The sequence below is a fragment of the Dama dama genome, chromosome 16 (genome assembly GCF_033118175.1).
Source record: "Dama dama isolate Ldn47 chromosome 16, ASM3311817v1, whole genome shotgun sequence".
Taxonomy (NCBI): domain Eukaryota; kingdom Metazoa; phylum Chordata; class Mammalia; order Artiodactyla; family Cervidae; genus Dama; species Dama dama.
This window is the reverse complement of record NC_083696.1, coordinates 9,057,186-9,080,776: the sequence shown is the minus strand read 5'-3', so window position 1 is coordinate 9,080,776 and position 23,591 is coordinate 9,057,186. Positions and strand designations below refer to the sequence as shown.

The 23,591-nt window shown below is 55.1% G+C and overlaps 1 protein-coding gene across 1 annotated transcript in view; it reads left to right on the top strand.

Moving 5' to 3' along the window:
* The window catches only part of COL27A1 (collagen type XXVII alpha 1 chain), a 146,843-nt gene that overhangs the window by 5,115 nt on the left and 118,137 nt on the right, over positions 1 to 23,591 (top strand). The window contains exons 2-5 of the mRNA XM_061163229.1: positions 823 to 893; positions 5,500 to 7,211; positions 15,411 to 15,464; positions 19,604 to 19,657. Of these exons, the coding sequence (XP_061019212.1) occupies positions 823 to 893; positions 5,500 to 7,211; positions 15,411 to 15,464; positions 19,604 to 19,657 (1,891 nt within the window). The remainder of the gene's footprint in view (positions 1 to 822; positions 894 to 5,499; positions 7,212 to 15,410; positions 15,465 to 19,603; positions 19,658 to 23,591) is intronic.

Genomic DNA, 23,591 nt, shown 5'->3' with positions numbered 1-23,591 from the left:
GCAGTCCGAGCCCTTGACATGCATGAGCTCATTTAATCCTCACGCCTGGCTTGCAAGATAGGGAACGTCAGCTGAATTGCAGAGAAGGAGACAGGCTCAGGGAGGCTGAGGGACTCATCCAGGGTCATACAGCTGGTATGCAATGGGGCCAGGTTTGCACCTGAGGAGGGGGGCTGACTCCCCACCTTCTCCTCTTCTCTTCTTCCCTCTTCCATTTTCTGTGAGCATGAAGCTAGTAGGCAGCTTCCTTAACATGCAGTGGTCCTGGCTCAGCGGTCGTCTGCCACCCCCGGCCCTGAGTCTGGAGACTGAGTTCTTCTCTTTCCTGCCCTTTGAAGATACCTGTCATCTAAGCAGATCCCTCTGGTCTTCCTGCTGACCTTTCCTCCCTGGCTCTGCTGCCTACTGGGTCTCAAAGTCCTGAGGCCATAATACAGATGGGGAGACTGAGGTCCAGCGACAGGGAGGCGCAGGGGCTGGTCTTCTGTTGCCCAGTGCATCAGTGGCAGATTTTGATCTGGACCCTGAGTCTCCTGATGTCCTGGGCAGGGCTTCTTGCCTGTGACCTTGATTTACTGATCTGTAAAAAGCGAGATTGTATTTGTACTGTGTAAGCAGTTCCTTTTTCAGAAGGTTGTGCCTGGACCCCAGGAGTGTGGGCTGGTCCGATGGGGTCCTAGAGTCTGCACCTCACCTCCCGCCTCCCCTGGGCAGGACTGGGGTGGGACAGGGGCTGGAGGATCCCCTCCCAACTCCCCGGCCGGATCTGGACGCAAGGGGTGGAAGCTGATGCCGCATCTGCTTGTGTCTCCTGGTCTCTAGGGGGTTTCTCTTCACCTGGATCTTAGTCTCGCTCGCCTGTCACCTGGCCTCCACCCAAGGAGCTCCTGAAGGTAACTGTCTCTTCTCTTTGTCCAGGGGGAGACAAAGCAGGATGGAAGGGATCTGGGAATGCAGGGGTAGGAGACATCGGTGCTCCTAACGGGGAACTCAGTACCTCAATTTTCTCATCAGTAGAATGGAGCCAATCATTAACAAATTCTCTCCGGCCTTGAAAGCATGCCGTTTGATGTTTTGTGAGGGTAGGAAGTGCTCAGTGCAGAAATGTAGAGGCGATGCTTTTGTTCCTCTCCAGGACAGAATGTGAGTAAGTTATACTAGGTCAGTAAGCCTCAGTTGCCCCCCTTTGTCTGATGGGTACCCCAAGAAGGGCTGACAAGAGGCACGAAGGCCTCCAGCATCCTTGACCACTCTTGTGATCTGCACTTCCCTTCCCGTGAGATGCTGCTTTTCCCTGCTATCCCTGAGGATCTGTCCAGGGGGCCCCAGGTGGCGGGTGGGGGGGCGGAGGGGGCTGGCCACATAGCTGTGCATGGAAACTGAAACGTCTCCCACATCTGTTTGTCAAGCAGCCACAATGCCTCTTAAAATAGCAGCCCCTCCCCATCCTGCACGCCCGGCCCGTGTGCCGGGACAGGCACCGGGCACTCCCAGAGCCCCTGTGGCCTGCCCTGGCTGCTGGGCAGGGATTGGGCCCCTGGGAGGGGAGGGCTGTGCCCGGAAGAGACTTCTGCCGCCCAGCAACATTTTGTGCAAATGTCATATTTTCCAAGCTTGCTGTTTCCCCCACAAAGTAGGTGAACAGCTGTCCAGAGTCCTGAGTCAGGCACTGGGAAGGGGGGGGTGGTTGGGGGCGGAGAGGCTGGGGCAGCATGAAGCCAGGTTTATGTAATAAAGGGATCTTGCTGCGGCCAGCTGGCCGGGTCCCTCCATCTCGGCGTTGGGCTGAATTCATTCCCTGGTCCCCCAGCTCCTCTCCCATGATGGGATCCTGCTCACGTCTCTAGCCTGCCTTCCAAGCAGTCAAGGGGCTCCAGTGCAGGAAGGCATAGTGATGAAGGAAGGACCTGGGGCCAAGCAGCCTGGGTTTCAAGCCCAGCTCTGATTATAAGCTGTGTGACCCTGGGCAAGTTATTGAGTTGGCCAAAAAGTTCGTTCGTTGTAGGGGCACCCAAAGGAAACTTTGGCCAACCCAACACTATATATAGCTCAGCTTTCTCACCCTCTTCTCCAAAAGAGTGGGGATGACAGATAGTACCTGCTTCATAGATGATGGAGAGAGTCAAGAGTTAATGCTTGTAAAGCACTTGGTACGTAGTAAATACTCAATAAACATCAGTTCTTCTTCTTATTGTTGATTATATATTTACCTGTAAAGTTGGGGCAAGAGTGGCCCTTCTGTATCTCCATGGAGTCCGCAGTGGTCAGAGACCCCTGGAGGCTCAGCGGTGACCAGCTCTGCCAGCTCCAGGTAGCTGAGTCGGGAGGACTTGGCCCCTGAACTACAGCGAGTGTGCAGGGGAGGCCTGGAGACTGCATGGTTTCAGCTTTAAAGCCCACCTGGAGAGGGTGATAAGGGGAACCTTTTCGGTGCCCCCTGGCCTAGCCGGTTGTCATCTTCTCGGGGCGAGCGCGAGGGGCTATAAGTGGTAGGGTGCAGAGAGTGAGGTCTGCAGGGCTGGGAGCCTTTCGATCCTTGGTGAGGTGGGATGCGGAGAGAGGAGAGGTGGCTTTAAAAAGGAGCTCCTCCCTTTTAAGTTGTTTATAGTGAGAAGCATTTTATGGTAGTAAGCGGCTTTCCGTGATTAAGTGTATAAAAGATGCTGCTACTCAGAGAATCCTTAAATGGTGGCTTATTTTAGCTTAGGACCTGGGGACAGACAGAGGTGGGAGAAAGGAGGAATTTGAAGTGAAGCGAAGGCCTTTGGGTCCTAGAGAGGAATAAGAGCCTTCAAGCCACAACCTGAAACAGCAGCCTGCAGCTACAGTTTTTAGAATGTTCTTAGGACTCTGCGGCCACCTCCAGGTCGGGTTTCCCTTGTCTCACAGGCAGGGAAACTGGCCTGGCAATGGGAGGTGGGGGGAGTGCAGGAAGAAACGTGATCAGAGGCACAGAGTGCAGGTGTGGGTGAGGATCGAGAGGAAGACCGCCTTATCATCTCCCAGGGCCCTGGTGACGTCAGCACTCTTCGTAGCCTCATCTTATAGTGGGGGGAATGGAGGCTCAGAGTCCAGACCTGCAGGTGGTCTTGTCTGGCTCTAAAGTCCAGCCTTCTGTTTGCAGAGCCTGCCATGGAGCCATTATGCTTCAATGTTGCCAGTGCCCAGGTTCTGAGGTTCTCCCAGCCCATTTGTCTCTCTGTCCATCCATCTCACAGCAGTCAGCCTAGGGTCTGCGAGCCGGCTGCATTCAGCCCAGCGCACGCCCGTTACTCTAGGTGATGAGGGAGAGAGCTTTCCACATTCAGGGGTCAGGATGCAGAGCTCAGGGGAGGGGGCCTTTGGACCTTTCCCAGAGCCCAGTTCCAGATGGAGCCTGTTCGTTCCTGCTGAGATGGGGCTCCCGAGCAGGCTTCTGCAGGCGCTGGCAGCTCAGCTGACTGAAGGAGGCCGAATGACCCGATGAGAGGCAAGGTCAGGAAACCTTTCCATAAACACCCTGGAAACCCTCCTTTTGCTCTGGCAAACTCTTGCCAGTGTAATTACCAGGCGGATGTGACCTGGCCAGACCACGGTCAGATGTCCAAACACTTTGCCAGAGGACAGAGGTTACAAGAATGCCTTGATTACTTCCTCTGCTCTCTCCAAAGCCACATAGGGAAGAGGGGGGTCACTGGAAATGTCCTCTGCCTTCCGTGTAGACAGTGGCTCCCCCAGCAGTCTGCTCTAGCAGACTAGGGTTCCTGAAGATGATCAAACTAGTCCAGTCCCCTGGACATCCTTACCAAGCTCTGGTGACACCAACATTCCTGTTGGTCCCTCACTTATGGGACTGCTTCCTGGAGGAGATGGCTTTTCAGGCAGAGAAAGGGGGAAACGCCACATTGGGCAGTCTCTAATACTCTTAGCTCTAGCATTTGGTGATTATCATTATTTTTCATATTAATAGCTATCCTTCAAACGTGCTTATTTTGTGCCAGGCCACTCCCCCCCCCCCCCCACCAGGGGCATTAGCTCATTTAATCTTCACCACGTCCTTCTGAGTTTTGGTACTCCTATTATCCCATCTAAAAGATGGGAAAACTGAGGCACTGACATCACAACCCTAATGAGTGGTAGAGCTGGGATTTGAACTCAGGAAGCTTGGCTTCAGCGTCTGTGTTTTTAGCCACTTACAGACGGTCCTTAACTTGACAATGGTTCGATTTATGATTTTTCGACTTAATGATGGTGCAAAAGTGAAACTATACTTGGAGTGTTTGATTTTGATCTTTTTGATCTTCTCCTGGGCTAGCGATATGCAGTACGATTGTCTCTGTGACACTGGGCAGCAGCAGCCACAGCTCCCAGCTGACCGTAGGATCACAAAGGGAGACAACCCACACACTCAAACCATCTGAACCAGCACAATCATTGTTTCTCAGTTTTAGTATGTGTGTGTGAGACAGGTGCTCAGTCGTGTCTGACTCTTTGCGACCACATGGACTATAGCCCACCAGGCTCTTCTGTCCAAGGAATTCTCCAGGCAAGAATGCTAGAGTGGGTTGCCTTTCCCATCTCCAGGGGATCTTCCTGACCCAGGGGTCAGACCTGGGTCTTCTACATTGCAGGCGGATTCTTTACCATCTGAGCTACCAGAGAAGCCCTGTTTTTGGTATCAGTTCAGTTCAGTTCAGTTGCTCCGTTGTGTCCGACTCTTTGCGACCCCATGAATCGCAGCACGCCAGGCCTCCCTGTCTATCACCAACTCCTGGAATTTACTCAAACTCATGTCCATCGAGTCAGCGATTTTAGTATAGCATTCAATATGAGATATTCAGCACTTTGTTGTAAAATAGGCTTTGTGTGGAGGCTTCCCTGATAGCTCAGTTGGTAGAGAATCCGCCTGCAATGCAGGAGACCCTGGTTCAATTCCTGGGTCGGGAAGATCGCTGGAGAAGGGATAAGCTACCCACTCCAGTATTCTTGGACTTCACTTGTGGCTCAGCTGGTAGAGAATCCGCCCGCAATGCCAGAGACCTGGGTTCGATCCCTGGGTTGGGAAGATCCCCTGGAGAAGGGAAAGGCTATCCACTCCAGTGTTCTGGCCTGGAGAATTCCACGGACTGTATAGTCCATGGGGTCACAAAGAGTTGGACACAACTGGGCAACTTTCATTTTCAGGCTTTGTGTGAGCTGATTTAGCCTAAAGATAAGTGTTCTGAGTTTAAGGTAGGCTAGGCTAAGCTGTGATGCTCACTGGGTTAGGTGTATTAAGTTTTTCTTTGACTTAGGATGTTTTCAGCTGACATTTGCTGTATGGGGCTATAACTGCATTGGGAGTGAAGGACGGTCTGTATATACACAGATCACACGGCCCAGCAAGGGGCTGGTTCCAGCTCTGCTCTGTCAGTCAGCCGTGGGGCAGCAGGCAGCAGTGGGTGGGCTGTCCTCACTGTCGCTGTGGCCGGAAGCAGGCCCTGACCGTGCCCTCTGTCCCGTCCTGCCCTCCCTCTCCAGATGTGGACGTCCTCCAGCGGCTGGGCCTCAGCTGGACGAAGGCGGCGGGCGGCCGGAGCCCCCCGCCCCCGGGGGTCATCCCGTTCCAGACGGGCTTCATCTTCACGCAGCGGGCCCGGCTCCAGGCTCCCACGGCCGCCATCATCCCTGCCGCCCTGGGCACGGAGCTGGCGCTGGTGCTCAGCCTCTGCTCCCACCGGGTGAACCATGCCTTCCTCTTCGCCGTCCGCAGCCGGAAGCGCAAGCTGCAGCTGGGCCTGCAGTTCCTCCCCGGCAAGACTGTGGTCCACCTGGGGCCCCGGCGCTCCGTGGCCTTCGACCTCGACGTCCACGACGGGCGCTGGCACCACCTGGCCCTGGAGCTCCGCGGCCGCGCGGTCACCCTGGTGACGGCCTGCGGGCAGCGCCGGGTGCCCATCTCGCTGCCTTTCCACAGGGACCCAGCGCTCGACCCTGACGGCTTGTTCCTCTTTGGGAAGATGAGCCCACAGGCGGTCCAGTTCGAGGGGGCCCTGTGCCAGTTCAGTATCTACCCCGTGGCGCAGGTCGCTCATAATTACTGTACCCACCTGAGAAAGCAGTGTGGACAGGCTGACACCTACCGGCCTCAGCTGGGACCCTTCTTCCCCCGAGACTCTGGCACACCCCTCACCTTCCAGAGCGACCCCGCCCGGCTGGGCCTGGAGAACCTGACCACTGCCATGCCAGCCCTGGGGTCACGGCCGGCAGGCAGGGGGCCTGGGGTGACCGTGCCCATCAAGCCCACGAGGACTAGCACCACAGGCCTGCCCCAGCCCATCCCATCCCATCCAGCCTGGACCCCCCTGCCCTCCGCCAAGCTATCAGCCAGTGAAGGGCCTCCTCCCGTGTCCCCGGTCCCTCCCGCCAGCTCCCCCAGATCTGTCCAGCCATTGCAGAAGAACACAGCCACCAAGACCCTCAAGAGTCACCCTGCCACACCTTTCTCGTCAGCCCTTTCTCCTTCAATTACCCCGGTCAGAAGCCCCCGCCCCACCCAGAAGACAGCTCTGCCTGCCTTCACAAAGCCAGCCCCACCCACCAAGAAGCTGGTGCCACCTACTTCCCAGCCCATTCCTGCCAAAGTCTCCCGTCCCACAGCGAAGCCGATCCAGAGGAACTCCGGCATGCCCAGACTCCCGCCACCCAGTGCCCGGCCCCTACCTCCAGCTGCTGGCTCCTCTCAAAAGCCTTTGCCCCCAGTGGTCCAGGCTGAGGCCAAGATGAGTAGTCGTGCCAGTGAGCCGGCTCCTGCCCGCACCAGCACACACAGACCTCCCCCACCCACAGTCCCACCCTCATCACCTGTCCCCAGTCCTAGCCCTCCCAGGACCGCTCGGCCACTGGCCACAGCGATGCCTCCCACCCTTGCTCCTGGTTCAGCCTCCACTGGAAGCAAGAAACCCACTGGATCAGAAGCCACAAAGAAAGCCAGACCCCGGAAGCCCATCCCGCTCAGATCCGGGAAGGCAGCCCGAGATGTCCTGCTGAATGATCCGACAAGGGAGTCCAGCCCCAGGCAGCCCCGGGCCAGGCAACAGACCACCCCGGCCCCAGCGCTGGCCCCAGCGCATTTCCTGTCCTCCAGCCCCCAGCCCATGAGTACTGGCTATTCGTTCTTCCACCTGGTGGGACCCACACCTTTCCTGCTGCTGATCGGACCTCCGGGACCCAAGGGAGACTGTGGTTTGCCGGTAAGACTGGGTGGGTGTGCGTGCTGCTTGGAGCTTGAGTGACTGATAGGGGCGGTGGGGCGGTTGCTCTTGATCAGGGCAGAGGAGGAGAAACTAGAGCGAAGAGCTGGTTACGGGCAGAGCCTCGACTTGAACCCAGGCCCCCCCCCATGCCTCCATCTCTCCCATATTCATGAATTGCACATCCTGCCTCAGATCTGTGGTCCCCTGGGATGAACTTGGGTCTGGTGCCCCCCTCCAGGTAAGAGCACCTCTGGGCTTTGGTTGGCCCAAGCCCCAGGTGACTGTGCGCTAACATAACCGTAAAGGTTGAGTGGCTGAAGGAAAACCACGAACTGACTAGCCCCTGGTCCTGCAGTCCCCAAAGGCCACCTCTCTGACTCCTGGACCAGAGCTCCTCCCGGCCCCTGGCTTGTCCACAAGTTTCAGGCGAAGGTTGTCCATGAGTAGTCCTGAATATGTTTTGTTTGGCACATGCAACATTGTTTAAAAAATATTTAATAAGTGATTAATATTTTTTGAATGTGAGAGATTTCTTATAAAAGACGGGGTGACCAGCTTTTCTTGGAAGAGGGAGAGAGGCAGTGGCCCGTGGGTTGTGGCCAGGTTGCGGCTGCTTCCTTGGACAGGACAGGCCCGCTCCTGTCTGTGCTCATCCACACATCTCTTGATTGGTCTTCCAACCCAGTCCTTTCATCTTGTTTCTTTTACCTGCCCGGCTCCTGTAGCCATTTGATTTGTGGGCGCTGGTAGAGGAGTTTGGGGTAAAAAGGGTCAGGGTGAACGTGAACAATCAAGGAAGAAAGAAAGAACATTCCACGTGCAGGAGATGTCTTGGGGTTGATGCCTCCAGGGTGCCTGGGACTGTCTCCAGGGGCAACGACCTTTCTGCAGCTGGAGGCCAATTCCTCCGGGTGGTGGGGGGGGCGGATTGATGAGATGGCATTTCCAGAAAGCTTGGCCTCCACTCTGTTCTCCTGCCTTGGAGGTGACCACCGTGTGGGTTCCTCCTTCCCGGGGCCGAGTCTCCCGCCAGGCCCTGGGCTTGGGGTTAGGCTCCCCGCAATGTGGAGGCACTGGCAGATGCTGGGAATTCCCAGGCCTTACAAACACACTTAATGAGTTTTAATAATCATGAGGAATAATATTTATTCAGTCTGTCTCCAAGGGGACTGAGAGCCCGTATTTATTATAACCATATTGTAGAACTTATGGAAATTGTATGCATTGCTTTGCAATTATGTCAACATTCTGTTCAGGTCCCGCATTCTGAAATTGGCAGGGTAGGGAGCGGGGAGCCGAGGGAAGCAGGCTTCTCCCCCCTCCAGGCTACCCAGTCCTACTCAGGCACCAGGTACCTTTGGCCTGTGACAGCTCAGCTTCCCTCACAGGGGCTGGCTGTGAGGTTGAAAGGGGGTGCATTGTCCCCCTCTGACAGAGGAGGGTGAAGTGTAGGGTCTCCACGCCACTCAGCGGAGGGGGCCAGCCCTGTCCCCCAGGGGTGTGTGTGATGCAGAGCAAGAGAGGCCATGGCTGAGCCTGCAGAGCTGGAGCAGGAGCAGGTTCCCAGGGTGTAGACTCTGCCTCGGGGCCGCTTGGCTGCCTGAGCTGCGGACTTTCCTCCTGGAGTTTAATGATGCGGGTCGGCAGGAGGCCTCACCAGTTAGGAACTGGCCTTGAACTCCTCCCACCCTGATCAAAGAAGGTGCTGGAGTTGACCTAATCAGTGGATGGGTGCTTAGGGATCATTCAATTCACCCTCGCCATTGTGCAGGTGGGGAGCCTAGAGACTGGGTCCAGAAAGGGCCAGGATTCACTCCAAAGCCACACAGCATGTCGGAGGCTGAGCTGAAGTTTACGCCGCAGCTCCAGACCCCAAGATCAGCACGTTCCAATCCACCCCCTAAGTGTCCTCTCTGAGACGCTAGGACTCAGGGCTTAGAGGCCGGGGGCTTGAGAGAGGGAGGCCTTGTCCTTGATCTCAAGTGAAGTGTTCAGTGTCTAGAACATCTTCTGTTTCTATACCTGGCACATTCATGAGTAATTTCCAAACATGGAGCATCTTCCTTTAGGACCTTGTAGAAACTGGTCTAGAGGGTAGGATGTGTGCCCTGACCCCTGCTCTATGAAGGAGAGGACTAGGGCTGGGGAGACAAAAGCCTTGGCCAAGGGCACCTGAAATGATCTAGCAGGAGGAATTGGGATGCAGTTTCTGCGGGGACCATGGCTCTTCCTGCTCCTCCAGCCCAGAACAGATGAGGGCAAGAGGGAAGACATCATTCTGTCTGGGTGCCATTCTGCCTGACGTCCTGTGCAATCCCCTCATCCTGCCCGCCCCCCAGCTCGGAAACTTATCTTACTCCAGTAGGAACCAAGAAACTTCTAGAAGCTTTGTCCAGTCTGCTGTGGCAAGCTGATCATTTATATTTCACCGGATAGCAGAAATTATTAATCGAAGTGGCGTCTTTGAGCAACAGAGACAGAACTGATTCTGACAAGTGTTCCTTCTGTTCTCCCTTGTCCCCACCCAGAACCCTCATATGTATTCAGGATGTAACCCCAGCAGAGCGGAAGCTGCAGTGCCCGGGCATGAGATTCAATTGTCTACAGTCTGGGTACGCACCAGTCTGGGTTTAAATCCTGGCTCCACTCCTTACTAGCTCTGCAGCCCTGACCCACACTAGGCTTCAGTTTCTGCAGAATGTAAGAGGATAATAGCTCCCACCTCCTGTGAGGAAGCGAGTTGAGGGCTCTCCAGGGCCACCTGGGAGTTCTAGATTTGTTGGGTGATATAGGGAACTTCTTTCCGCTCCCTGAGGCTGTCTCTCCTCTGTGACCGGCTTTGGGAGAATTCCTTTCTTAGAATTCACTGCAGGTCCTTTCAGAGCCTGAGAAGGTTTTCTTTCCTTTTCTAAAAAAAATAATTTTTATTTGTTTATTTATTTTTGGCTGCGCTGGGTCTTCAGTGCTGCACGGGCCTTTCTCTAGTTGTGCCTGGGGGCTTATTGCAGTGGCTTCTCTTGTTGCGGAGCTTGGGCTCGGGTACACGGGCTTTAGTAGTTGTGGCTCTCGGGCTCTAGAGGACAGGCTCAGTAGTTGTGGGACACGGGCTTAGTTGCTCCACTATATGTGGGATCTTCCTGGACCAGGGATCGAACCTGTGTCTCTTGCATCGGCAGGCAGGATTCTTTACCACTGAGCTACTAGGAAAGCCCCGAGAGAGTTTTCAAGGCTGTATCTGACCTGTTCCACGTGGATCTCAAGGGGCACGGGAGAGACTGGCAGAGACTGAGACACAGCTCTGGCCCAGGCTGGCCAGGAGTTGTAGCCACTTCGAGAGGGAACTCTGTGGGAGCCCCGGGAGCGGGGGGGGAGCATGGAAAAGCTGAGCTTGGCCCCGGGTGAGTAGGGGCGGGGAGGCTGCGGTTCACAGAGGCTGCACAGAAGCCGCACAGAAGCCCCACGCCCAGGAGGAGGCGAGTCAAGGCCTTATTTATTCACGCTCAGGCCGCTGGCATTTGCACGCCCTTGCACTTTTTCCAAGCGTCACCTCGGGGAGACCCGGCTGAGCGCCTGGCCTGCAGCAGATACTCCATGACTATCTAGGAGATGAATGAAGGAATTTGATCCTTACGAAAAACAGGTCGTCCTGACACGCAGGCCAGGCTCTTTGAAGTTACACAGATCTCTGTTGCCGGTGGGGTAAGAAGGGCGCATGGAGTGCAAAAGCACATAGAATTTGGATTTGGAATGACCTGAGTTTGAACCGTTGCCTTATCCAGCCATCTTTTCCTTCTTTCAACAGATGTTGAATGAGTGCCTTCTGGGTGCTAGGTGCTGTGTGACCTTTGGCAAGTCACTTGACCTCTTTGAATCTCAGTTTTTACCTCTGTAAAAAGAGGGTATGGTACCACCTGCTTTTCCACGGCTGTGGGGGTTGTCTGCCTCCAACATTAGAGTCTGGTTAGGGATGCGCTGATGGCTGAGGCAGGGGCACTGTCCCCCTGAGAACCAAGAGCTTCCGGACCCGGGGGCCTTGCTGCTGTTGGCGGTTAGGAATCAGAACTAGATCGTGAGTCGTTTACCCCTTGTCCTGGCATCATCTAGAACACAGGAGAATGGAGGAGTGTTGGCTCCGTCTTTGGCGTCTCCTCTTTGAGCTCCTGCTGCGTGCCAGGCTGTGTGTGGAGCAGTTGGCCTGCTGTGTCCTGTGGCCCAGGCAGGGAACAGTGTAACCGAGGGGAGTTTAAGGAAGGGACTGTTTACAGAGGTGCGGGCACCGGCAAGGGAATCAACAAGCGCTGGAGAAGCGCATGGGGTCCCACCTGAAGGTGCAAGAGGAGGGGAAGGTGTTGCCACGAGCCAGGGCGTTAAAACGTGAGCCAGGGTCTCCGACAGGAGCTGGAGCCAAATACAGCAAGGAGGGAGAAGGGAGAGAAATGCCCCACCCACCCTCTCCTGCTCTGCAGTTTCTTGCTGGGCCCGCCCGTTGACCAGACTCAGCCAGAAGCCTGGGGGTGCAGCCTGTAGATGGGGGCTTCCCAGGACACAGAATGGATTTGGAGAGCGAACGGAGAATTCCCCGCACACATACACGTTATCTTGGAAAAAAAAAAAAAATATATATATATATATATATATATGTATATATATATATATATATATAGCTATTGTATTCCCATTTTACAGCGGGGCAAACTGAGGCCAGGAGGCACAAGGAGATGAAGTAATTTGTTCAAGGCCTCACTGAGAAGCCCTGTCTGAGTGTTCTCTTCCCTAGGACAGAGACTGGAGAGAGCTCAGGACCCTGTGGATTAACCTTGGGAATAATCTTGAGCTCAGATAGCGATGGAGGAGCCTTTTGAGATCCCCTGCCTCCCGCCACCTAGCTACCAGGCACCGAGCAGAGCCCTGAGAATGAAAGGTCATTGCTTAGGGTCACCCAGATGTTAGCAGCACGGTCAGGATTGGACTTGGGTCTCCCAGGTCCCAGGCCTGCGAAACCTCTCTTGCTTGCTGCCAGGGGCCAGGCCAGCCAGGACTTACTTCCTTCTGCAAAGCTTGGCAGGCGGGCTCTTGTCGCTGGACACAAGGGTGGACTTGTTCCGTGGGATGGGGTTCCCCTAGGCCTGGCTGTCGGGGGCCGGGACCCTTGGGGAAAGCCCAGAACGGCTGCTTGTTGTTTCCATGGCGCTGTTTGCGTGAGCCCACCTCCCCCAGACAGGCCTGCGGCCCCCGCGCCCCTCCCCCTCAGCTCCAGGCCCTCTCAGAGGCCCCGTTGTTTGCAGCGTGGAGTGGAAAAATCCCACCCCGGCCTCGTGAATCATCCCAGAGTCACTCGCTCAGGCTTCAGGCCTTGGAAAGAAATGGCAGCATTTTTCCACTGCATGGGGAGCAGGCAGGGTCTCGGATCAAGCGAGAGGGGCAGGGGGCATCCAGCCTCGCTGAGTGTGGGAGGGTCGGACCTGGGAACGCACGCGACTGGGCGGCTGGGCTGCCGTGTCAAGGAGTGCAGCTGTGAACTCACCTCACCAGGCCGGGCCATGGGTCCTGACTGGCACTTAAGTCTGCTCTGCAGATGTTGCAGATGAGGTCAGACTCCAGGCTGGATGCCCCCATTTCTGGGGCAGGAAGCGTGCCAAGAGGGTGTGTCCAGGCCTCTGCAGTGACCGCCCTCCCAGGGTCCACCAGGGAGCTACACCCCGCAGAGACTGTCCCTCCTTGGAGCCCTACCCCAGCCTTCACTCTGCTGGGCCGTGGCCCCCTTCTCTAGGAGCTGCGCATGATTTCACCTTTTCTCTCCCGCCGAATAACCTAGAAGAGGAAATCATCACCACCCAGAAATTCAGGAGATGCCCAGTGTCGGGGAGGTTCTGGGATGTTCATTTCACAGATACCTACAGAGAGGGGGACTGGCCCAGGTTTGCACACCTAGTCACAACGCACCTGGCCAAGATTGTGTGGATGCTCCCCAGGATAGGAGAATAAGTCAAACCCAGCTTCTCTGAGCTGTGTGGCCTAGAGTAAATCACTCTGCCTCTCGGAGCCTCTCTCTGCTTTCTCACCCATGAAAAGGGCTTGGTCATGAGAATGACACCTACGGGAATGCTTGGCCTCAGACCCCCGCATTTCCCTTTGATTCTGGGTCATTTGGAAGAGGCGGACCGAGGAAGGGCCTTCTAGGAAGGGAAATCTTTTGCTCTCCCCCAAAACAGATGCTGAGGAAGGTGGTGGCTTGATGTTTTGAGTTGGGGAGTTTCCAGCAGCTTGCTTAACAGAAACAGCACTAACTTTCTGGGCATGAACTGTTTGCCAGGCACCAGGATTAGCACTTTTTATAGATTATCTGTCAGCGAGGTGCTCTTACCGCCTCATTTTACAGTGAAGGAGTGAAGCCTTGGAAACTGGAAAGAACTCGGCCAAAGCCACACAGCTAGTAAGCGGGGGTGCGCAGTGTGCACCCAGGGCCCTGTCTGATACTGTATTCTACTGCTCCTCAGGGAGAAGCAGAGTAGGCTGGCCTTGATTCTCAAACCTGCAATGGTAGATAGAAGACTAGAAACTGTCTACCCAACCCCTGGGCTCTGGACGGAAGGAACGCTGCCGGCTGCCAGCTTGGCCAGAGGTACCTGGAAGCTTGAGGTGCCCAGGACTTGCCTGAGGTCATGCAGCAGCCCCCCTCCCTCCAGCTGGGGCTCTTTCCAGTGACCCAGGGGCCTCGGTGGTACCCATATCTGCCTGTCTGGCTCTCTCTTCTGATGTTTTTTTCACGGACGAGCAAGCACGTGGCGTTCACAGACCAGAGCTGTGAGCCGAGGCTGCCCAGTGTGAGATCTGGATTAATTACCAGCCAAATCTTACTGGGTTTTCAACACCGATTCTAACTCTGGGCAGGAAACCTGGAATCTCATTGATGGTTATTTGAAACAAATGAATTCCCCAGGCCTCACACATCCTCGAAAGCCTGGCTTCCGTTGAAAGTTCTGTGTTCAGTTCTTTACATCAGGCACTCAGATAATCCTCCTTTTCTCCTCTGATGTAGACAGGACAGGAGCTGTGGTGTAGGACAGCCGCGGAGACTCAGGCCGCAGGCTCTGTGCCAAGTCCCCAGCTAGTAAATAGTGAGACCAGCATTTGCATGAAGGTCAGCCTGCGGCTCCGCAAGTCTGCTCGGGTGCCTCGCTTCCTATGGGAAGGAAGAGAACTGAAAACAGACAGGTGCTCCCCTAATGCCGTGTGGCAGGATTAGGCCTGTCTTATGGGGGAAATGGGGAGCCACTAAGTGTTGTTGAGCCGGGAGATGCCTTGGGAAGGTGAACCTGGCTGTGTGGAGGAAGACGAGAGGGGAGAGGGTGGAGGTGGGGCCCAGACCAAGTGAAGGAGGTGATGCAAGTTCTTGGAGGGTGATGATGGAGGCTGAACCCGGCTATGACTCCTGGACTAGATGGGACGTTTGAGCGACGATCGCATACTAGGCACCGTGTTATGTTTGCCATCTCATTTCATCTTTGCAGTGATCTGATGAGATGGGTATTATTGCCGCATTTTATAGGCACAGGCTGGTTATGGAACCTGCCCAAACCCAGCTGGTAGGTGGCAGCACTGGGATTCGAACCTGAAAGCCTTGGCGTACACCCTTTAGTGACACTGACTCTCTGTGTGTGACTCAGAGATGCCGGTGTGACCTTGGACAGGTCCCTTCTCTGCTCAGGCTCTGCAGAGAACTTGGCTGAACTCTGAGGTCTTTTGCTGTTTTAGTTTCTCAAACATTTGGCTGAGGTTTGGGGAGAGAGAGATGACTCATATCCCATTAATTCCTTTGAGGAGACCATGGTCTAGTGGGAGAGCGGGCTGCTAAGCAGACAATTCCCCGAATAAAATACAGTGGCCTTTAAGGCAGAGGGAAAGAGGGGACTTGGCCCAACTTGGGGGAGGGATCAAAGAAGGCTTCCTGGAGGAGGCGATGCCCTAAATTAGCTATGTAATAAAAGATGAGAGCGTCAGAGACCAAGAAACAACAGCTGCCAAGATCGGAAAGCCCCAAAGAGCAGAATTCCTCAGGTTAGGACCTCAAGGGACCTCTCTTCTCAGCTCTGGGGTCTTCATGCCCAGAGCTCTGCATAAGTTTGTTGAATGACTACCTGATCCCATTCTATTCTGCCACGAGGCACTGATGCTATCTTCCTGCTTTTTATTCAGGGTCCCCCTGGACTGCCTGGGCTTCCTGGACCTCCTGGCGCACGGGGTCCTCGGGTAAGTGATCACACATCGTGCTTGAGTTCTGGTTGTTTCAATGTCCTGTATCCCTTTGCCCCTGGAGTCCCAGCTTCGCTGTGTGTCCTCATGCTGTCTGGCATCCCTTTTCCACGTTGTCCATTGGAGCGGACGTGGGGTTTTTAGGGGTCACTGGGTGTCCAGACGAGGCATGGGACAGTGAGAACCTCTTTCAGGGTCTCAGCTGTCCATTGTGGGTATCACCTTTGGCAGCCTGGAGTAGAGTAGGGGTTTCTGCAGATCACATCCCCTCAGCTGATGGGCTTTGGTGTTCAGCTGGGGAAAAAGCTGACTTGGAAGAGCATGACCCTTGCATCCATCTTCCCATCTCTGCTGGGCCAAGCTGGGGTAGGGATGCTGACAGAGGCAACCAGATGGGCCATGCCAGGGACGGGGCGAGCTCCCCATGCTGAGGGGTTCAACCGGAGTCTGAAGGATGGCTTGGCAGGGTTTTGGTGGCTGATAGGAGCTAGCCCGAACCTCAGAGTGGAAAATATTAATAGCTCTGGTCTGTTATGGCTGGCGTGTCACTTAATGCTGCCTTACTTGATCCCCTCTCCTTCCAAGACCCCCATGGGCCAGTATGATCACTCTCATTTAGGGATGAGAAAACCGAATAACTCAGAAATGGAAGAGCCAGGACTGGAACTCAGCTCCTAACTATATGATACGGGGACTCTTGAGGGTCCTCCTGGAGAGAAATCTCTCCTTTTCCCAAGGGGGCTCAGACCCACGGCGCCTGGCATCTGTGCCCAGGCTGAATCAGCCTTTCCCACGCTGGGTGCCTGGCGAGGCCCTGGCAGAGATAGCTGCCTGGGGCATATTTTTAGCGCTGAGCCCAGCGGATGGTTCTGGTTATGCAATTACTCGAGCCCTAGTTCCCTCCAGACCTGGCCCTGTGCTCCCTGGGCCCAGGACTCTGGAATCTGCTGTCTGAAGTGGCATTTCCTCCTGACTTTGGAGTCTCCATGGAGCACTTGCCCAGAGCTGGGGACACATGGACATTGCTGGCCAAGGGACCTTGTTGCCTGGGACCAGGACGTGGCCCCAGGACCTAGCATCCCAGGTGCTGGCAGTCTGCCTGCATCTCTAAACACCTTCGGAGCCCCCAGCTTCTGCAGGACCGTCCTCCTGACCCGACGTGTCCTCCTTTGCAAACTCCTCCTCCATCCGTGGCTCAGATCAAATGCTCCCTCCTTTTCTGATGATCACCTCCTTCTTGGAGCTCCTGTGGCAGTTAACTGCATGGATTCCTCGGTAGAAAGCTCACATTGACCATTGAACCCTGTCACCTGAGTAGCATATGCAGGATCCCCTCCCAGCTTTCTAGCCTTCCTGATAAATAAGTTCCAGCATTATCCCCATTTTACAGGTGAGGAAACTGAGGCACAGAAAGATGCAGTTACTTTGACTAAAGCCAAGCATGGAGTAAACTCCAGAGCCCAGATTGAACCTGGACAGTCTGACTCCAGAGCCCATGACCTTAAACTAATTGTTGTGCTGTTTTTCCGTTCTACTTAGCTGAGCCCCTCTGGGCCAGAGACAGGTCCTATTGACTATTCTTTCTTACCTGATGCCTAGCAAAGTCCCCTGCGTCAGAATGTGCTGGGCATGTGGTTGCTGATGGGTTCTAGTCTAGGAGTCAAGAACATTTCCCGTGAGAGAATGGATGCATGTACATGTATGGTTGAGTTCCTTTACTGTCCACTGGTACCTGTCACAACATTGTTTGTTACTTGGCTATCCCCCAATACAAAAGAAAAGAGAAAAAGAGTGTTTCCCCTCCCCCCGCCCCCAGAAGCTGTGTGACCTTAGGCAAGTCCTTTCCCTATTGTGAGGTTCAGTTTCTGCATTTATCAAACTTAGGATCTTGGTAAGGCATTTTCAGCCAAGATTCCTTCTAGCTCTGAAGTTCCACAAGTGAGGGAATGACTCTCTTGACATCCCTCTCAGGCTCTTGGAGGACTCCCCCCGCTCCCTGGAGCCCATCACCCTGTTTCTAGACTGAAAATTCCATAGATCGTAAAATTCCAAAGATAATACATTGCTGGGACTAAGCAATCCCAGTTCCTCTGTACAGATGGTGGTGGCTCTGGGGCTCGGGGAGGGGTCGGGGCCTTACTTGAGGTTGCCCAAGGCTTCATGGCTTGGCCCTCTCCACCTCCACGGACTCCCCTGGCCCAACCGGGGGAATCCCTCGGCCTCCCTCCACTCAGCTTTCTGGGCTGCAGCGTTTGTAGAATCGGTCTGCTTGGCTCCCAGTCAACTATGCGGTTCGTTTCTCTGCAAGGCAGTGAGTGGCTGGAGAGGGGAATGAAGGTGGGGGCGGGAAAGCAGGAAGCCCCCACCTCCCTGAGGGGGTAGCCGGGTGCTCTAACTCTCCATCTGTGGACAGCTGGGGGCACGACTGGGGAGAAGTAGTCATTCCTGACCTTATCTATCACACCCCTTATCTCGCTCTGGGGTACTGGATGTGAGGGTCCCCTCCTCAAACATCCTTCATCTAACCTTTTCCCAATTTGGGCTGAGCTTTGAGCTTAGAACCCAGGAGCCCAGACTGGGGTGAAGCTATGAGGTCTTCCAGATTCCTTAGAGACCATGAGTTTCCCATAATTCATGAAATTGATGGGGAGACTGAGTCTGGGGAGAGGGGAGACTCAGAGCTGGGACCAGGTTGCATCTAGTTGACAGGATATAGCCTTTGGTGAAATATCAGGAAGGGGCTGGAGGGCTGATTATTTTGGAGGTTACCCATGACACCGTTATAAATCCCCTAGGCTGAGTGAGCTTCTGAACTCGGTTCCTCCTTGACATGGATGGAGAAGGGGAGGGTCCCAGCTCAGGCATGAAGGAAGAGGGAGGTGCCTCGGGCGGAGTGTGATGGGCTGCAGCTGGGAAGTTGGCCTTGAAGCGAGAGGAAGGAAGCGAATTCATACATAGCCAGATGAGTCAAGAGGGGCCACGGAGGAGGGCAGTGTGTCTGGAGGCTGTTGTGGTAGGGGGCACCCCTTGAGGTGCCTGTCTCCACCCTTAGTGCCTCAGATTATTCCTATTGGACAAAGACTCTCGGAAAGTAGTCGACTCTTAGGATTCTGTTTATATTACTGGGCTGCAGGATGCTAGCCCAGGGCCTTTGCAGAGAAAGTGGACATAAGGCCCCAGCTGTTATAAGGGACATTCAAATATGGCCTGGGAAAATCTAGTGCCACGAATAAGCCTTGGACTTGAAGCCAACAAACTGGGTTCCAGCCCTTGTTTGGCCACCACTCTGCTGTGTGACCTTGGCCAAGACCCTTTGACTCTCTGGGTTTAGTCTTCCCAGCTGTTTCATGGTCCCCGAGGGGCTCTGTAAGCTCAGAACATGTAGGAATCTAAGGGAGAGAGCTCTGACTACCGTGGTGGCCGTAGAAGAGATGCGCCCTTGTTCGGAGGTGGCCGAGTGCTCCCGTGACTGCGCGTGCAGCTCCAGAGGCTCATGCAGAGTCCAGTTGGAGTCTGAAGGGTAGAAAGTTTCCCTTAAGCAGGAGGAGTCCCAGAAGGTTCCCTGGAGGAAGTGGCATTAAAGCCAGGTCTTGAAGGATGGGCTGGGATTCATCTGGAGGGGATGGATGGGAAAGGCATTCCAGATGATGGAACAGCATGGCATAGGTGATGTGAGGAGGAAGTACCAGGCGTGGGGCAGGGCAATTGCTGAGTGTGCTCTGAGTCGAAGGAAGCAAGTGTGGGAGGGGCTGGTGGGGCCAGGCACAGAGAGTATGCAGAGGTGATCCAATTCAAGGGCTTGTGCTTGGAAGCTGCACATCTGAGGTTTGTCCCTTAGCAGCTGGGTGACCTGGGAAAGTTGTAAAACTCTGGATGGCAGCTTCCTCATCTTGAAAATGGGAATCATGGTAGCACCTATCGTGTGGGTTAAAAAGGTAAAATGAGGTGATGTACAGAAAGAGCTGAGCACAGGGCCAGGAATCATGAGAGCCTTTCTGCAAGCAGCTGCCATGGCCAGACTGCTGAGACTCAGCTAGCGGAGAAGACCCAGCAGGCGGGCGGAAGTGCCAGGCCTTGCTTTAGGAAGTGGGATGCTCCTCTTTTCCCCTCATCTCTTTTTCTCTTTTCCCTTTCAGGGTCCTCCTGGGCCTTATGGAAATCCAGGCCTCCCTGGCCCCCCTGGAGCCAAAGTGAGTATATGTTGTGGGGTCTGGAGATACTGCCATGGGGTGGATGCTGGGGTTAAGGGCCCTGCACTGGGGGAAGCTTCTTTTCTTAGGGGCTCCTGGCAGGAGGACCTCAGAGTCTCCATGGAGGATCCATGTCTAGGCCACCAGCACTCCCTGAAGGCCTCCCAGGTGCCAGGCCCCAGACTGGGCTGGAGACGCAACGAGGAGTTAGGAGTTTAGCAACCGGTGGGGAGGAGCTGGGCGGAAAAGGGTGTCTGGAACCTAGGGCCCTCAAAGCGGGTGGGAAGAAAGGTCATCTGCTGCTAAACAGGGGAGGGCCTTGGAGATCCAGCCTCAGTGTGTTACTGGGTCATAGGACACACCCTGGGGAAGCAGGTCATGTTTTGAGCTGGGGAGGGATATGGAAAGGTCATGTTTGAGAAAAATCCCTGGATGCCGTGTGGAAGGTGGACTGGGGGGCTGGGAACCAGAGGCAGGGAGACCTGGGGTGATACAGGCCAGCGTGGGGTGCGGGAGGAAGGGAAGGGGTGCCTCAGCGACGTGGAGGTGAGGTAGAGAGGACTCAGTGATGGACAAGAGGAGAGAGACGGGGATTCTCTCTTTAGCCTCAGTGGCCAAACCAGGGAACTGGAGGAAGGAATGTTGCCTTTGGGAATCTGTATCCCAGCCAGGCGGAGATGATGCGTGGACATTCTGAAACTCAGGGGAGCTCTGAGCTCGAGATGGAGCCCTGGGGGGTGGCCCGCACAGAGATGCCACCTCTGGGCTGCAGAGGAGACCAGAAACCAAGGTGACTGGTGCTGTGATGACCACGGGGACTGCAGCTCTGGGGCGCCGGGAGGGACCAGAGCTGTCCAGGGCGGTGCGTGGAGTGAGAAGCCCCAGGATGAGTACGGGGCCAGCAATATTAAGGTTATAAGGAGTAGCCTCAAGTGATGGCTGGAGAAACAGGAGGAGGGGGCCAGGGGAGCCGAGAGCACAGCAACTGTGCCAAGAAGAGCGCGGGGCAGGCTGGGAAGGGAAGAAGGTCTGCCTGGCTGTCAGCTGTGGGGTAACCAGATGAAGCGCATCCCTGGGCTTTGGTTGGCCTAGGCTCAGGGTCCTTTGCTAACCCGTTACAAAGGTCTTGCAGCTTGCGGAAAACCATTAGCCGAGTGGCCCCAGCGCATGCTGTGATTGAGGGCTGAGCATCCTCCATAAGCTAGTTCTGACTCCTGGAGCTGTTTCTGGGCCAGATGTACACAGGCAGCCCTGGGTGTATGACGGTCGGGCACCAGCGTGCTGGTGCAGAGCCCTGGCACGGAGCGGTGGGGGCGCTCGCCTCCGCCCCTGTGGGTATGTGACTTCCGCCAGGGCTGGGCTGGGGTCCTTTTTTGGAAAGTGAGCCCAGAGGCCTTGGGCCAGCAGCTGCCTGGAGGTGCTCTGGGTTTTAACAAGGCAAACACCGATGATGCCAAGCACTGTATATTGAACCCTTACTCTGTGCTAGACACTCTGTGTGCACTTCACGTAGCCTCATTTGATCTCCACAAAGACCTAATGAGATGGTAGAGTTACTGCACCCCTTTACAGATGGGGAAACTGAGACTCAGGCAGATGATGAAGACCCTGCCTAGGAAATGGCAGTGGGACCTTGCCCCCATGAGTCAGGCAGAGGGTCCGAATTCTCCTTGGGAAACTTCTGCTTTGCAGAGGCTTCTGGTCTCCCAGGCCTGGGTAGATCAAGATGCTGAGGATTAGCCACTGTTTTGATTGCCAGGCTTGCTCAAGAACATGCCTTTCTTGGCCTGCTCTGGGACTGTTTGGTCCTCCCCCCACTCCCCCACCACTCCCAGACTTGACCCCCTGCTTCTGTGGTAGCAGATGCTCCATCAGCTTCTCCCCGGTCCACACCGGCCCCAGTCTGGCCTGCAGCCCACCCCTCATCCTGCCAGCAGATGTAGGGAGGCAGGAGGAGGACCTACCAGCTGCCTTTCCTGCCATTTTGAGGAGCTGTTCTGAGTGTGGTGAGGGAGGCTCAGACCTGGCAGGTGAGCCCTCCTGCAGCTATATGGAGCTGGAACCTGTGACTCAGGGCCTCCAGGACTGGTTTCCAGCTTGCTTCTGTATAAACAAATAAGGGAGTGGGTTCCAGAAAATACACTGGAATGGGAGTTTTCTCCCAGTAGAACTTCCATTAAAATGCCCAGGGGAAAAGTCACGCCCTTTTCCTGGAAGCTTGACTGCATGTCTAAGAGGTGAGCCCAAGTGGATCCGGGGCAGTTCAGTTGAACTGAAGGCCCCAGGCTGCTGGACTTTGGCCCTGGGCTGGTGTTCATCTGTGGTTTGGCCAGGATGGGGTTAAAGAGAGGCGCTTCCGGGACAGAATTCCTGAGATTGGAAGAGAATGTTGTGGATCTGCAGGAACGGGTGTGATTCTGGGGAGAGGGTCCTTGCTGTTTACCAGATCCTTTCTGGGCCTGGGTGGTGACCTGGTGGGACTGTAGGGCTGGCTCCCTCCAGGCCCAGTGCTGGCTCCTCCTTTTCTGAACAGTGTTGGCTTCTAGAGCTACCTCTGGGACCACCCATCCGTTCATTTCCCTTCAGTGGGCAAACGTTTATCGAGCATTTTCTGTGCGCCGTTGATGGAAAAATCAGCCCAACAGGCAGGGCCTGCACAGTGGCAGGGAACCCGCCCGTCGTCTGCATGGTTCACAGTGGGCTCACTCCTGTACTGTATTTATTGAGCCCTTGGGAGCTTATGGCCTTGTGGGTTAAAGATCCCCCTGCCAGACTAAGGATGGGAGAGACTGGTGGATTGAGGAATCAAGAAGGGGAGACAGAGCAAAGGTGAGGAACTTCATCGCTCTTGAGGTCAGGGGAGCAGAGACCCAAAGGGCCCGTGACTTGCTGGGGTCACTTGCAGTGACCAGCAGTGGCAGGACTGAATTTCAGGTCCTTGGGTTTTCTGGCTGGAAGACACTTATCAGGGCTCTACAGATGGTTCAGGCCAGAGCCAGGCTTCAGTCCCTTCTGCCTCCTCCAGAGCCCAAGGCTTTCCTCATGTACCACATACCCATACCTTCCACGTTCAAACCCATCAAGAAGAGGGTTTGTCAGTTCCCACAGAGTCAAGATCAAGGACTTTGAGACTGAAGCGGAGAAGCCAGAACCCTGGGTGGATGGTATTAGCTGACCTTGGAGGCCAAGTGTTGAGTTATATGTCCAGCAACCACAGCTGTTGTGCAGGAGAGCACGGTGGTTAAGAGCACGGACTCTGGAGCCAGATGGTGGAAGTTCACATCCCAGGTCTGTTAGTAATACCTTCTAGTTCTGTGACTCTGAGCAAATTATCTGAATTTCGCATGCCTTAGTTTGCTCATCTGGAAAATGGGACAACAATAGTAGCTGTCCTCCTGGCATCCCCGGTTGTCATGAGATATAACTGAGTTAAGAGCAGTGCTGGCCTGTGGTGGTGGTCAGCTGTCAGCAGGTGCAAGGCGCCCAGTGTACAAGGGGGCATATACGGTCCCTGCTCTTGTGGAAGCAAGCTGACCACACCATGCAAAGGGCTCCACATGAGAGGCACTGGGTGCTCAGAGACCCCACAGAATGGCAATTGATCTGGTCTGTGAGGTAAGGCCTGCCTTCCTGGAGGGTGGGAAGGTTGAATCAAGTCTGAAGGGCAGCAGGCCACCAGGCCAAGAGGTGGGAGGAGGTTGGGGAGGGCAGCAGGCCTGCTGGGTGTGCTAAGACTTTTAGACTTCATACAAAGAGCAGTGGGAAGGTGTGAGGTTTGCAGCAGGCAGGACACTATCAGATGTATCGTTTTGCAAAGGTCACTTAGGCAGTTGTGGAAGCCGGGTCCGTGGCCATCAAGTCCATGGCCATCAAGTTGAAGGGTGGCCAGTGGGGAGGCCTGGAGCTGTGGCTGTGGTGATGCTGATTCTGGGCC